The sequence below is a fragment of the Macrosteles quadrilineatus genome, unplaced genomic scaffold, assembly GCF_028750875.1.
Source record: "Macrosteles quadrilineatus isolate MER2022 unplaced genomic scaffold, UCM_ALF_1.0 Scaffold_6__1_contigs__length_79288215, whole genome shotgun sequence".
NCBI classification, from domain to species: Eukaryota; Metazoa; Arthropoda; class Insecta; order Hemiptera; family Cicadellidae; genus Macrosteles; species Macrosteles quadrilineatus.
Window position 1 is genome coordinate 29,569,069 of NW_026542599.1, and position 13,420 is coordinate 29,582,488.

At 34.7% G+C, this 13,420-nt stretch overlaps 1 protein-coding gene across 1 annotated transcript in view; it reads left to right on the forward strand.

The window, feature by feature from the left end:
- The window catches only part of LOC128996454 (S phase cyclin A-associated protein in the endoplasmic reticulum), a 57,291-nt gene that overhangs the window by 13,689 nt on the left and 30,182 nt on the right, over window positions 1-13,420 (forward strand). The window contains exons 7-15 of the mRNA XM_054421794.1: window positions 248-451; window positions 1,244-1,358; window positions 1,896-2,298; window positions 3,562-3,700; window positions 5,276-5,399; window positions 7,226-7,294; window positions 8,213-8,439; window positions 8,743-8,955; window positions 10,267-10,383. Coding sequence (XP_054277769.1) covers window positions 248-451; window positions 1,244-1,358; window positions 1,896-2,298; window positions 3,562-3,700; window positions 5,276-5,399; window positions 7,226-7,294; window positions 8,213-8,439; window positions 8,743-8,955; window positions 10,267-10,383 — 1,611 coding nt within the window. The remainder of the gene's footprint in view (window positions 1-247; window positions 452-1,243; window positions 1,359-1,895; window positions 2,299-3,561; window positions 3,701-5,275; window positions 5,400-7,225; window positions 7,295-8,212; window positions 8,440-8,742; window positions 8,956-10,266; window positions 10,384-13,420) is intronic.

Sequence of the window (13,420 nt, forward strand, 5' to 3'; positions counted from 1 at the left end):
CTTTCTGTAAAAATTTAAAAATTGTTTTTTCAAACTATCTGAATTTTCACAAAATTCTTTGATTTAAATTTTAAACCATTACTGTCTTGCTTATTAACCATTTACTGCATCCATCGTCCAAGAATCAGATTTAATAAATCAAATGAATATCTTACTTTTATTTTGTTTTTGCCTGCAAAACTAACTGCAATTTTTAACTAAGGCATTTTTTTGTTAAAAAAATTCAATTGATGTTTTTCCAATCTAGATGGCAGGCAAGAAAGCTGTCGAAAGTAGAGTCCCTACAAAACCATCAAGTGATAAAACTTCTAACTTAAAACCTACCAGCTCACGTACACCAGCTGCTCCTAAAATATATCGTAGCAGTACCTCCATAGAGTTAAGGCCGAGGGTTTCATTCAATAGAAATGTGGCAAGTGCTACTGTCAAATCTGACAATCGAGTAAATCAGGTAAATTGATAAAATGAATTTATTTTGTTATCTTAGAAATTATATTGGATATTTTCCAGCACTAAGTTATTATTAGTAAAAAGTCATAGCAAGTAAAGATCTAGAATTTGATCCCGTCTAAAGCCAACAACAATAATAACAAGATGTTGATCATCTTGTACAAACATGTTCAATGCTTGTCTAATATCTTGTGTTATTACTGTTGCTGTTTTAGGTTTTTTTAAGGGACTTTGTGTGTTTTGTTTTGTTTGACTTTTAATTCAGTAGTTTTATGTGTGGTTTGCTTACTACCATTGCTCAGTGTTAGTATCTTATGCTGATAAGCCAGACTATGCTGGCTCAAGACTGGCTGCACATCTTACAATGGTCACCTCTGGCTTGCCTGTGTGACTTGTAAAAGTAATCTAAGCCCATAAACAATAAAGAGTACCTCCACTGTCACTTACCAGTAGTCTATGGTGACGAAAACTCTCTATACTGGGTGAAATTAGTTTTTGCACCTGTTGTTGGCACAAAAATAAGAATAAGCAGGAACAATTAATTCCTGCTTCTAGGAGCAGAGAGACAGAGACAAGGAAACATATTTATTGAACTATAAATTTTTTTGATTGATCGATTTTAAACCGCTGGTTTCATTCATATTCTGATTTACCAATGTATTCCAACAGCATCCGCCAAAATTAACAGTAATGAAACTGAACCAGTCAAATGTTTTTCAGTTTATTTCAGCGCATACTATATTTATTTTTTGTCTTATGCTTCTACAGTTGAAACTGACATTGTATATTTCAGATGTCCAAAGTTAATGGCCCAAATTCTGTGGAGAGGAATCCATCCTTGTTGAAAAAAGCAAAGGCTATGTTTAAAAGCGAACAAAATCTTCAAAAGAAAAGCAGTATTGATGAAGGTAAGTTAAACATCTACTGATATGTTTTGAAGGTAAACAGCGGGTTGTTTAAGAAGACAACTCGGGAAATCCTTTGACCCCTAGTGGTCGGAAGGCCACTAGTTATAGGTCGGCCGCTTAGAAAACGACCTCCTCCAGCATTGGTTTAGCATTAGCGCGCAGGTCGTTTTCTAAGCGGCCGAACTATAGTAGTAGCCATGAGACCACTTGTAGCCACGAGATCCGTAACGTGACAAGCTGCAATTGCAAGTGTAGCCTAATATATATACGAAGCGACACGCCTATAGCTGTGTGGCCCCTCCTTATCTGGTTTGGCAGCCATCATTACTACTCTTGTTTACATCTTACGCTTGGATTTAATTGCCAGGTGCAAGCCTTTTAACACCAAAACACTGATCTTTAACCTAACATATAACTGTAAACTTTGTCATCATTAGATCATCTATATTACGCGCTCAATTATTAAAACGTTTACAACATATTTTATTGTCAACATAAGATTAATTTGTTAATGTGATACTCTTGTGTTCTGAACAGACGGGTGGGAAACCGTGAAGTGCAGAAGTAGGTGGAAGTTGCCACAGAGTCCCGGCAACTTAAAGGCTCAACCTCCCAACTCTCGCTTCCATCTACCGAGCCCAGCTACGTCCTTACCTTCAATAGCCCTTGCGACTGACCCCAAGCCAGCTAAACTGCACAAAGAACAACAAAACCAGGAAATCGCTAAAGCCAATCGCTTGGCTTTGAAAAAACAGGTGCAATCTACTCCGAAACAAAATGTTAAAAACGAGAAAAGCGATTCTCTGTCAGGGAAGAAGAAGGGAAAGGAAGATGAGGTTGAGATAAAACCTGTAACGAGTGGGCGAAAAAAAGTATCCATTGATAGAGTGAAGGATGTGATGAAGATGTTGAATGGGGAGAAACTAGATGGAAATTGCAAGTAAGTAATTGGCAATGTTACGGGTTGCCTCAATACTGAATGTCAATAATATAAATGATTATTCTAATTTGATGAAGCTTTTGTAATTTATGTTGAAATTACACTCAGTAAAGATTGATTTCTAGGACAATGACCTAAGCAACCATAGTATCATTGAGGTCAATACTAAAACATAACATATACTTACTAATTATGCTTTAGCTGTGCTTCATACAGCTTCAGCTAGAGAATAGGGAAAATAGACTCTAATATGGTTAAAATAACCTACTACATAAAAATTGTATTTCTTCCTAAAGACTAAAAAGACATCATTGTTCTTCGGAATCAAGCATGGTGTTGTCACAAAGAAAAGGAGCAGGCTATTTATAACTTAATTATAAACATTTTTAAAACAAACTGTGTAAGTTTTAACTAATTTCCCATATAGAACTTAACCATAAAATAAACAGTTACCGTTGGTGGCACAGTAAGGCCTACACCCAGGACTGATTTGCTTTTTTGTTTTGATGTCCCCAAAGGCCACGATTTGTTCAAATTTTTACACATATATTTAATATTTATATATGTCCATGAACATGACAACTCTAGTAATTTTGGTCCAATGTTGAAATTTTGCATGAATGTCTTAAGCTGTATAGACTTGAATGAGTTAGGAAACTAGCAAGATCAGGTGAAAAGAGGTGATTGAGTTTTGAAACTGTAAAAAATGGGGTTTTTCAAAATTTTTACCTTTTAAACATAAATATGAGAATGAGATTTTATTTGCGAGTTAGTATTTCATACAAATACATTGCCACGTCAAATTATTCATTTCATAAATTAAAATCCAGTGGAGTCCACGTTCTTGAAATATAATCTTATATTGAGTAAAATGGCTGATTAGTTATTTAGTTTAATCTTAAAATTCTTATCTTATCAATACCTCTGCTGCAGCAATCCTGCAAACTATGCAAGTTTAACTTTGTCTGATTGGATTTTTCATCAAATGTTTCCATAAACAAGTTATATTTATTCCCTATTTAAACATCATTAGATTTAACAAGTACTTAATTTTGCTGCGGCGGGGAATTTTATAATTTACTCCACCCATATTTTGTATTTTGACAAGCAATAAAATTTTTAAAACACAGAGGTATATTATTTTGTGTACTTAGCGACAAAATGTCCCACTTGAGTGATATGAATCAAAAGGAAAATAGTCACACAATACCCTAAAAATTGCTTTCTTACAATAAAATTAATATTTTTTTTGTTTTCCAACAGGATTGACAAGTTGATAGACATTTTGTCATCAGAAGATGAAAGAATGAATGAAGAAGAAATCAGGAAGAGCAGAGAACTGGACGAGAAAGAGAAGAAACTAAATCAGGAAATACAGGATTTGGAAGATGCTGAAATTGAGGTATGTTTGTTAAGTATGGTGTTGAAGACATTGAAGTATAGTTGTGTATAGTGTTTAGGTATGGTTGAGTATGGTGTTGAGGTATGGTTGCAAACAGTGTTTAGGTATGGTTGTGTATGGTGTTAAGGTGTGGTTGGGTATGTTGTAGTATAGATGCATACAATGTCTAGGTATGGTAGGTATGGTTGTGTATGATGTTGAAGTATGGTTGGGTTTGTTGTTGATGTGTGGATGGATACAATGTCTAGGTATGGTTGTGTATGATGTTGAGGTATGGTTGGGTATGTTGTTGATGTGTGTTTGTATTGTATTGATGTAAGGCCCATATTGTTTTAAGGGTTGGTTTGAGATGTAGGTACAGTTGGGTATGATACTGAGATATGGTCGGTATAGTATTGAGGTATAATTTCATTTTGTTGTATTTGAGAAGGCTATTATTGTGATAAGTTTTACGGTTAATATTGAAGTACGGTACGGGTTGGGTATATGGTATTGATTATTAGAAACACTGTGAAACAGATATAAATTGACCAATTGATTTACAATAAATAAAAACATTGGGCTAGTACGAAACCTTAAATTTACACTCATGTAAAAAATTCAAGTGGTCTATTGACCAATAATTTGAGAGAGAAAGGGTGTTGCTCTAATGCTGGTAATTTATATAACACTTAACCTCTTTTTATTTCATTAAGTATTAAATCATATACAGTCCACTCTTGGTAATTCAAACACTTGATAATTCAAAACATTTGATAATTCAAAATGAAGGCTCAGTCCCTAGAGAATCTCTCAATATTTCAAATTTTTACCATGCATTTTGATACACTCGGTATTTCAAAGTCCAAATAGAGCGCAGGTCAATTTGTAACACGCAGTAATTCGAAGTTTCGTCGGAAAAACACTCTATAATTCGAAGTAACTCAGTAATTCGAAGTTTCGTCGCTTAACACTCTATAATTCAAAGTCATGATGTAATTTGAAGTTTCGTCGAAAACACACTCTATAAATCAAAATCACGCAGTAATTCGAAGTTTAGTCGACAAAACACTCTATAATTCGATGTGATATTTTCCTGTTATAACAGGAAACTATACAGTACAGTACATCCTGTTCCCATGGTAGGCTAGTGTTGGACGTTTTGATGTTTGTTTAGTTGGAGCAGTAGTCTGAGTTAGTTCGCTGACTTGTTTTTCTAAGTTGGCAATCCGATCTCTAGATTGCGCGACATCTCCTTGAGCACAAACGTAGTTGTCGACAGCTGATAGTTCAGCTATTGGCGAAATATATCTAGCGCTAAATAACAGATTTCTTTGCAACAGTAACTGAAAAATAAGCCGTTGATTGTTTAAAAGTGTACTAAAATATGGTATGATGTTTTAAATATTGTAACGTTCTGTACCTTTGTATGTATTAAACAAATGAATTCTCTGTAATTCGAATGGTTTATTTTTCTCCCGATAAATCGAACTCTTGATAATTCAAAACTCTTGATAATTCAAATTTATATGCTTGGCCCACTAATTTCGAATTATCAAGAGTCTACTGTAATGCATCTTAATGTAATTCTTGTAGGTTGATACGGAAACAGATGATGCAGAAACAGATGGAGAAATGAACACTGGGAATGAAGAAGACGTGACCAACTGTAGAATAAACGCTATCAAAGCTTCTTATGAAGAGTTCATTAAAGGTAAAGGTATGTACTATGTAATTGTCTACAAAAATACTAAATCATAAGCACAGGAATGAAGCCAATATTTATGTTCCAGGCTTGACTTAAGCAAATTCCATTTAATTTGGAAATTCCACTTTTTCAAGGTTTACTTGCTATCGAAAATCATCATTAACTTATTATTCAGTAACTGATCACCGATTCCAAAACTGTGTTGAATGTACGATAGTAGGTTGTTTTAGGTTGTCTGCAATGACTAAAAATTAGGAAAAGACTTGTTGGTGTTATTTTACTAGTCTTGTTGAGCTGCAAGTACTAGTCTTAACGATTTGAGCATTCTCACAATCTATTTGTCTGTTAACATACTACTGACTCTTCTTAGTTGAGCTTGCAGGTAGGCCTTACCTCTGAACAGTTAGTTGATTAATTACACTGTGCATAATACATTACGGCTATTATTTCATTAAAAAAAATTTAAAAATAAAACAATGGATAAGAAAGCTCAGTATAAACATAACTTACTATTTTAAGGTCTAATGGAAGTAGGCAAATTTATTGTGAATAGCTTTACCTCCGTTACTATTTAAAATTTGTTTATGTTATCTGAAGTCTTAATATTTTTTATTTTCATTACTTAAACACTTTAACCTATAAATACATTCTCTGTTGGTTCTACAAACATGTGTATTAAAAAAATAATCCCAATAGAGGCTAAAACACTGGGTTTGACTACATTTATTAATTACACATTTATTATTAGGTATAAGTTTGTTTTTATAATAGGTTTGTTTATTCGTACAATATTTTATACATCCAGGAACTTGGTTCCATAGTGGCCGGATATATGAGGGGTTCTACTGTATAAGCTAATGAAAGATTTTGAATTTTTATGGCACATTTTAGCTTATTTCCATTTAGAAAAGTAGCTATCTTAGTCCTCTTAGTAAGGAACACCTGTATTTTATCTGTGAAATTATCACATTGGGACAAACCAATCATTCTTATTGAGGTCGAGGGATTGGAATTTAAGGAGATTACAATCCTTTGGACAATCCATGATACATACCACTATCTACAAAATATGGAGTGAAGAGGGAGGAGCTTAGGACAGCTCAAATAATGAAGTAGTTCTTAGTGTCACTTCGGTAATTTTTCACTTAGATGTGATTTCGGTTTTAGATTTTTTTTCATCAATTTTGATACCATAGCATAGTTGAATAACATGGTCCTAACATGTGTAAAAGCATAGTTTTCTGTCCAAAATGCTTAATATCTTTTATGAATACAACACTTAGATAAGTTTTATCATAGCCTTCTGTAGTACACAAGGCCGCGCTGAGCGAAAACTGGCAACGTCGCATCTGAGTCTTGGCGCGCAATCGTCTTACCATTACAGTGAATGGAGGAGTCGCATACCGACTTAACTTATTCGTGGTTCTACTACCTTTAATCATTAGTAATGACATTGGACTTGTTACTACACCATGCCAGATAGATGTGTTGTGCCTGGGTGAAAGAATAATTACAAAAGCTCAATTAAAACTGGAGATACATACAGTTTTAAGATTCCAAGATATCCGCCGCGTAAGCAACAATTGTTTCCTGCTATTCCTCGATTGGTTTTTTAAATTGGTTTTTAGTGGCCTTGTGTATTAGAGGTGGCTATGGTTGTATCCTTTGTAATTATGCATTAAATATCAATTTCTTCACTTAACATTTCCTGTAGCCTAATCAGTTGGTGTATTTTTTAAATGATGTTGATTTGTAATATAAGTAATAATCTGTACAGAAGAAACATTTAGTTTGTATTTAAATTTTGTATTAGTTATTCTTCCAATGTTGTGTTTTAGATCTTTCCTGGTTGGATCAAATGGATACCATGGACAAAATTGAAAAACTAAGTGACTCATCAACAAAAGGTAAAACTAGGTTTAATTAAATATACAAATAGTAATTAATTTAACCATCTTGATTCCAGTAATATTTACCCTTGATCAAGTTATGTGAACATAATGTTCACCATAGTGTTATAGGTATAAAATGTTATGACAAACTTTTAAGTAATTTTCAACAAACATCAAGTAATAATCCGACCACAATAATTTGAAAATTTGTTAAACCTGCATAAACTGACCAAACACACAGAACAAAATTGGTGGGGGGTTATGGTTGAAAAGTACAAAAAAGGACGGATACAAATACAAATTTAGGAAATGTCGATTGAACTAGGAGCATAAAACAATGTAGTAGTTGTACACTTGTAACTAATGACCGACTCCAGGGAACCCAGATATTTTTAATCCCCCTGTATGACCTTTAATTTACCTTTCAGTCATATTGTAAATTCATGCCTTATTTTGTTCTATTGTGCCCTTTTCTTTGATTTTGTATATGTCGAAGCATGCTATGCAATCATTGTATTGTCTGAAGCAATAAAGAATAGTATTATTATTATTATTATTAATTATTATTATTATTGCCAAATTGCTTTGGGTTCTCAAGTGTCAATAGTAAATATACCTTTCTTTCTGTCATGTACTGTAAAGAATTGTTTCAACAATTATCTCTGCCGATTGCATGACCAACTTTTTATGTGAATCAGAATAGAAAGTTGTTTTTTTCCTACATGCTTGGAATTATTCTATTTTCAAAGTTGCTCCCCTGGGGTCCACTAACCAGATATCATAACAAACATCGTATAAAAAGAACAGCTGGTCACCTGAATTATTAAGACTCAAAAGTATTTTGAATCCAAAAGATTAGCCTAATTAATCGGTGTTAAAATATTTAAGTAATGTTTTAGCTGCCCTTTTTAAAAATTGTATTGATGTTTTCAGATATTCCATATGACGAGCGTATATCCACTCTAGAGCAGTTGGAGGAGTTGGTGGGTCGTCATCCTGGTCGTGCGTTGGAACTGCACCAGAAACTATCGTCTCCATCTCGCCGTCGCCACACTCCTGACACCATCCAGCGTCACAGAGAGCGGCAGGAGTCTGCTCAGCTGAAACGAGAACAGCTGCTACAAGACAAATCCAACAAGATAAGGGAGTTACTGAACAAGGTGAAATCAATACACTACAATGATGAACACTTGTCAATGTCACAAATGAATTTAGTCAATATACAGTACATGCACTCAAAAAGGTAATAAAAAAATATTTCAACTTTGGCTGTGCAAATAATTGAAAATTCAAGACTGCAAAGTTGCTGACACAAAAAAATATGAAGAAGGGGACTTGACAATGAGTAGGAAATGTAGGAATTGAAAAGTTTTTAGTCTTGAGTGCCATTATTGTGTTGATTTTTAACTCACAAATATAAATGTCAGTGACAAAAAACTATTCTTATTAACACATTTTCACAGGTAGAAGAGGTGCAGAAGCAGCAGGCCCAGTTGAAGGAAGACCGCAGGAAGCGTATAGCGGAGAAGTTGAAAAAAGCAGAGGAGAACAGAGCCCTGCACATCCGCAATATCCAACGCAAGGCTCATGATGAGGAGGAGAAATTGAAGGAAATCGCTTTCATCAACAACCTGGAGGCCCAGAACAAGCGACATGACTTCATAGCCTCGTGTCAGGTGAGTTGTACAGTTGACTGTTGATAATCCAACAGTGATGAGACCATCATCCAACTCAAGGCTCATGATGAGGAGGAGACATTGAAGGAAATCGCTTTCATCAACAACCTGGAGGCCCAGAACAAGCGACATGACTTCATAGCCTCGTGTCAGGTGAGTTGTACAGTTGACTGTTGACAATCCAACAGTGATGAGACCATCATCCAACTCAAGGCTCATGATGGGGAGGAGAAATTAAAGGAGATCATGTTCATCAACAACCTGAAGGACCAGAACAAGGGACAGGACTATATTGCCTCCTGTCAGGTGAGTTGTACAGTTGACTGTTGACAATCCAGTCAGGCTTGTATACAAGATTTACCTCTTGATACCTTTATTCTGTCCAAGAAATCCTTAAGTCGTCATTAGGGCGACCGGTTTCGATGCCTATGGCATCATTGTCAAGCTGGACGTAAAATCTGAAGGCAATAAACAAAATGACATTTAGGCTTGTATACTTGAAATGTTGCACTTTCAGTCACACTAGTCTTCTACAACATCAAAGAAAGATTCCTTCTATTCTCTTTTAAAACTTTAGAGAAATTTCAATGCTGAAACACACTTGAATTTGTTTCCACGCATCATACACTTTGTTTCTGTTTTTAGGGTCTTCGTATTGTTTTTCCCTAATTACAGGTTCCTGTTCATTCAAGTCCTAAAGCTCGCATCACAGCGTCATTATTACACTCCATTTTTATTCCCATACACTTCAACTACACAACTTATCAAATGCACTTCTCAGATTTAAAACTTAACAGGCTGTGAGAACAGTGCACCAAGCCTTGAACCAACACGAACCACAGACCTTTGATGTTTCACGAGTTTACCGACTTTGGCCGGGAAAAACTTGAGCCAACGAGCCACCTTGAAGTGCTGTACAAACCACTGAGAAGCTGTTGACACGATCTGTATCAATTCAATTTTTTTTTTTTTTTTTTTTTTGTGAATACCATAATATTATTCAGCCCTATGCCAAAATATAGTAATTCTAAGCTTTATTCCTAGGTTGTAGCAGACGTCAGGAGCAGAACAGCTAATATTAATCCTCTGATGGTTGTTGCACCACCACCACTATCAAAATCAAAATGCAAAAAAAAACCTTCACTTCCAACTCTTCATCTACTCAACCCACTTATCACTCTATTAAAAACAGTTGTTGTTACATAATTAATTGTTATATCACTCTAAATTTCAATCCCAGTTTTGTTAGACTTTTATATTATTTTTTTTTATATCTAATTATTCAGAATTATACAATTTTGTGTTATATAGGAAAAAGAAGGGAGATTGCAAGGTATTCATGATGTACGGCAACGCAAACAAGAGGAGAAAGCAGCAAAAGAAGCTGCAGTAGAAGAGAGAAGAAGACTGCTTGAGGCTGAGAGACAAGTAATTATTTCTTGTTATTTCTGTTTTTATGTGTTAAACAGAAAATAAAACCATTCCTTTAAGTTTTCATCAGTCAAACCATGGAATTAGTTACTTTTTAAAATTACTGCTGAGTTCCAACTGCAATACTTGTGACATTGATTCTAAATAACTTCTTGATCAGCATCGTACATGTTTTTAAATTATCTGAAAGCACAGAAAAATATGTCAAATAACACCGATAACAATATATTTACACTTATACTGTTTACTCACAAGACGGTAAATACATATAAAAGATGGTAAGTAGTGATCGATTTCGATTGGAAACTCCAATCATCATCAGATCTTGATATTCAATCAAGATTCACCCTATAGGCGAATCTTGATTGATTGATTCGATTGATTCCAGATATTGTTCCGATTTCTGTTCTAATTAGGATACCTTATGAATTACAACACAGAGGTAAAAAATACTAGGAATTGTAATCTAATTATTCACTGAACAATTTTGAAAAGGTGAATTTGAATGTATGCTTTATTTATTGATAGACATCTATATATTCACTAAACATTTAGTCCTAACTGAATTGTTTTAAGTAAAAATGTTTCAAGGATCAAAAATTATTGTTTTCTTCTTTTTATCTGGCAGAATATGAAAGACTTTTTGGGAAATCTGAAAGTATTGCCATCGTGAGGGATGGTCATGATTTGGTGGGAATATGTAGGAGACAAAATCATTATGTTACTGTAAATGGAAAGTTTTACCAACTGTTGTGGGATTTTTGAATTTGTATCAAATTTTCAGTGAAAAGTATTAAAAATCAACTATTTCTGTAGGTATACTAAAAGTATTAAATGTTTCACCCATTTCCTAATCTAAATTATTACGGTAATTATTGATAACTTTAAAAAAACTTTATTTTAAGGGCCTACATCATGAGTTGGGGAGATTCTAATTCTTGAGAATTACACTGTCACAATGAAGAAATATTGTTTAACCAATATACAGGGTGATAAAAAAGTCCCAGGACAGTTAAATATTAAAAGATACCCCCGCCGCAGCAAACCTGCCGTCTAAGCGAATTTCCATTTGGCCGAATTGATTTTCAATTGATCTATTTAAATAACATTAGGTTTAACGAGTACCTAGGTTTGCTGCTACAAGGAAACTAACAAAGTAGTGTGTTTTTAGTAAAATATTGATAGCTTACTATAAAATAAATAAATTTGCCAAGTTTGATCAAAATATATCCATAAACAAGCAAACTACAACATTTTACAATATTCTCCATAAGAATAACATGGGAATTTTAAATTTACAATTTTTGTAGTTTTCTCCGTAACCAATAACCGTACAAAAACACTTTGATATACTGAATTGTTTGTTTTTTTAAGCTCTTTAAGAAGGTTTAGAGAAAAATTGGGAAATTTTGTGTTTTGAGGGTAAAAAGTGAGAAAAACCAATTTTTACCCCATAAAACCCCCCATAAAACCCTGTTCCCATGGTCCGATCATGCTGGATCACGAACTCATTCAAGTTTATCCCGCCTTACACCTTCAAACCAAATTTCATCAAAATCGGATAAAAATTACTCAAGTTATCGTGTTCACGGACACATATATATCTAATATATAAAATTCTCGTGTCACAGTGTTTGTCTGCAAACTCCTCCGGAACGACTTCACCGATCGTTATGAAATTTGGTGTGTAAATTCTGTAGGTATGCGAATCGGACGTAAACTATTTCCCGTTTCGAAATTCTTAAAAGGGCTCCGCCCTAGTGGCTCTGGAGTTTCCCATGTTAACCTTATGAGAAATGGAATTAATGAATCTTAACAGCTGTTTCAATTAAACAAGTTGGTTCTGTTCTATGATGTTCAATAGCATTAAAGTTACAAGGATTACCAACAGGGTGCAGCACTATTATTTCTTTTACATTTATGACAACAGCTAATTTGCAACCAAAAGGTGAGTGAGCGTAGCGAACGAACTTCAACCTGGAGGCGAGTGAGCGTAGCGAAGGAGCTAACCTGAAGGCAAGTGAGCGCAGCGAACTAGCTCCAACCTAAAGGTGAGTGAGCGTAGCGAACGAGCTCCAACCCAAAGGTGAGTGAGCGTAGCGAACGAACTTCAACCAGGACGTGATTGAGCGATGCGAACGAGATCATCTTGAAAATTAAACGTAACGGTACTTTCTTTCCATCGGTTTGTCTTAGGGGAAACCTATAACTTAGGCGATACGAAGTTCGCCGGGTCAGCTAGTATATATATATAAATCTATATATATATACCTATATATATATACATATATAAAAATTTGAACGAATGGTGTTTTTGGCCTCTGGGGACATTAAAATGAAAAAGTAAATCGGTCCCGGGCCTAAGTCTTACCATGAGACCTACGGTAATAGCTACTTCCCTATAGGGAAATTCGCTAAAAAATAATGCAGATAGATCTACAATACTTGGTACAAAGTTACAGGGCATAAAACTCTATTTTAACACATATTCTGTGATCCAATAACTCTTCAGGGGGACGGCCCACAAGGAGTCGGAAGAAAATCTTAAATGGAAGCATAGGTCAATATGCACATCAAATTAAAGGTCTTTTTTAGTAGAATACAATGCCGCAAACCGTACTTCAAAAGGTTGATCCTGCGCAAAATGACAGTTATTCAAAGATTCATTTAATTTACATTGCTATTATACGCTTACTCCACATGGGGCACAGCCCTAGGAATCGGAAGAAAATTGTTAACGTAAGCACAGGTCGATATGCACATCACATTAAAGGTCTTCACTAGTAGATTACGATGCCGTAAATTCAAGCTCAAAAGAATGCCTGAGAATGCCTCAAAAGAATGCCTGAGTAAAAAATAACAGTCGTTCAAAGATTCAAAATGGCGGATTCAAGAAATCTTTGAACCTCTGCCATTTTGCGCAGGATCAACCTTTTGAAATGCGGTTTGCGGCATTGTATTCTTACTAAAAAGGACCTTTAATTTGATGTGCATATTCAGCTATGCTTCCATAAGATTTTCTTCCGACTCCTTG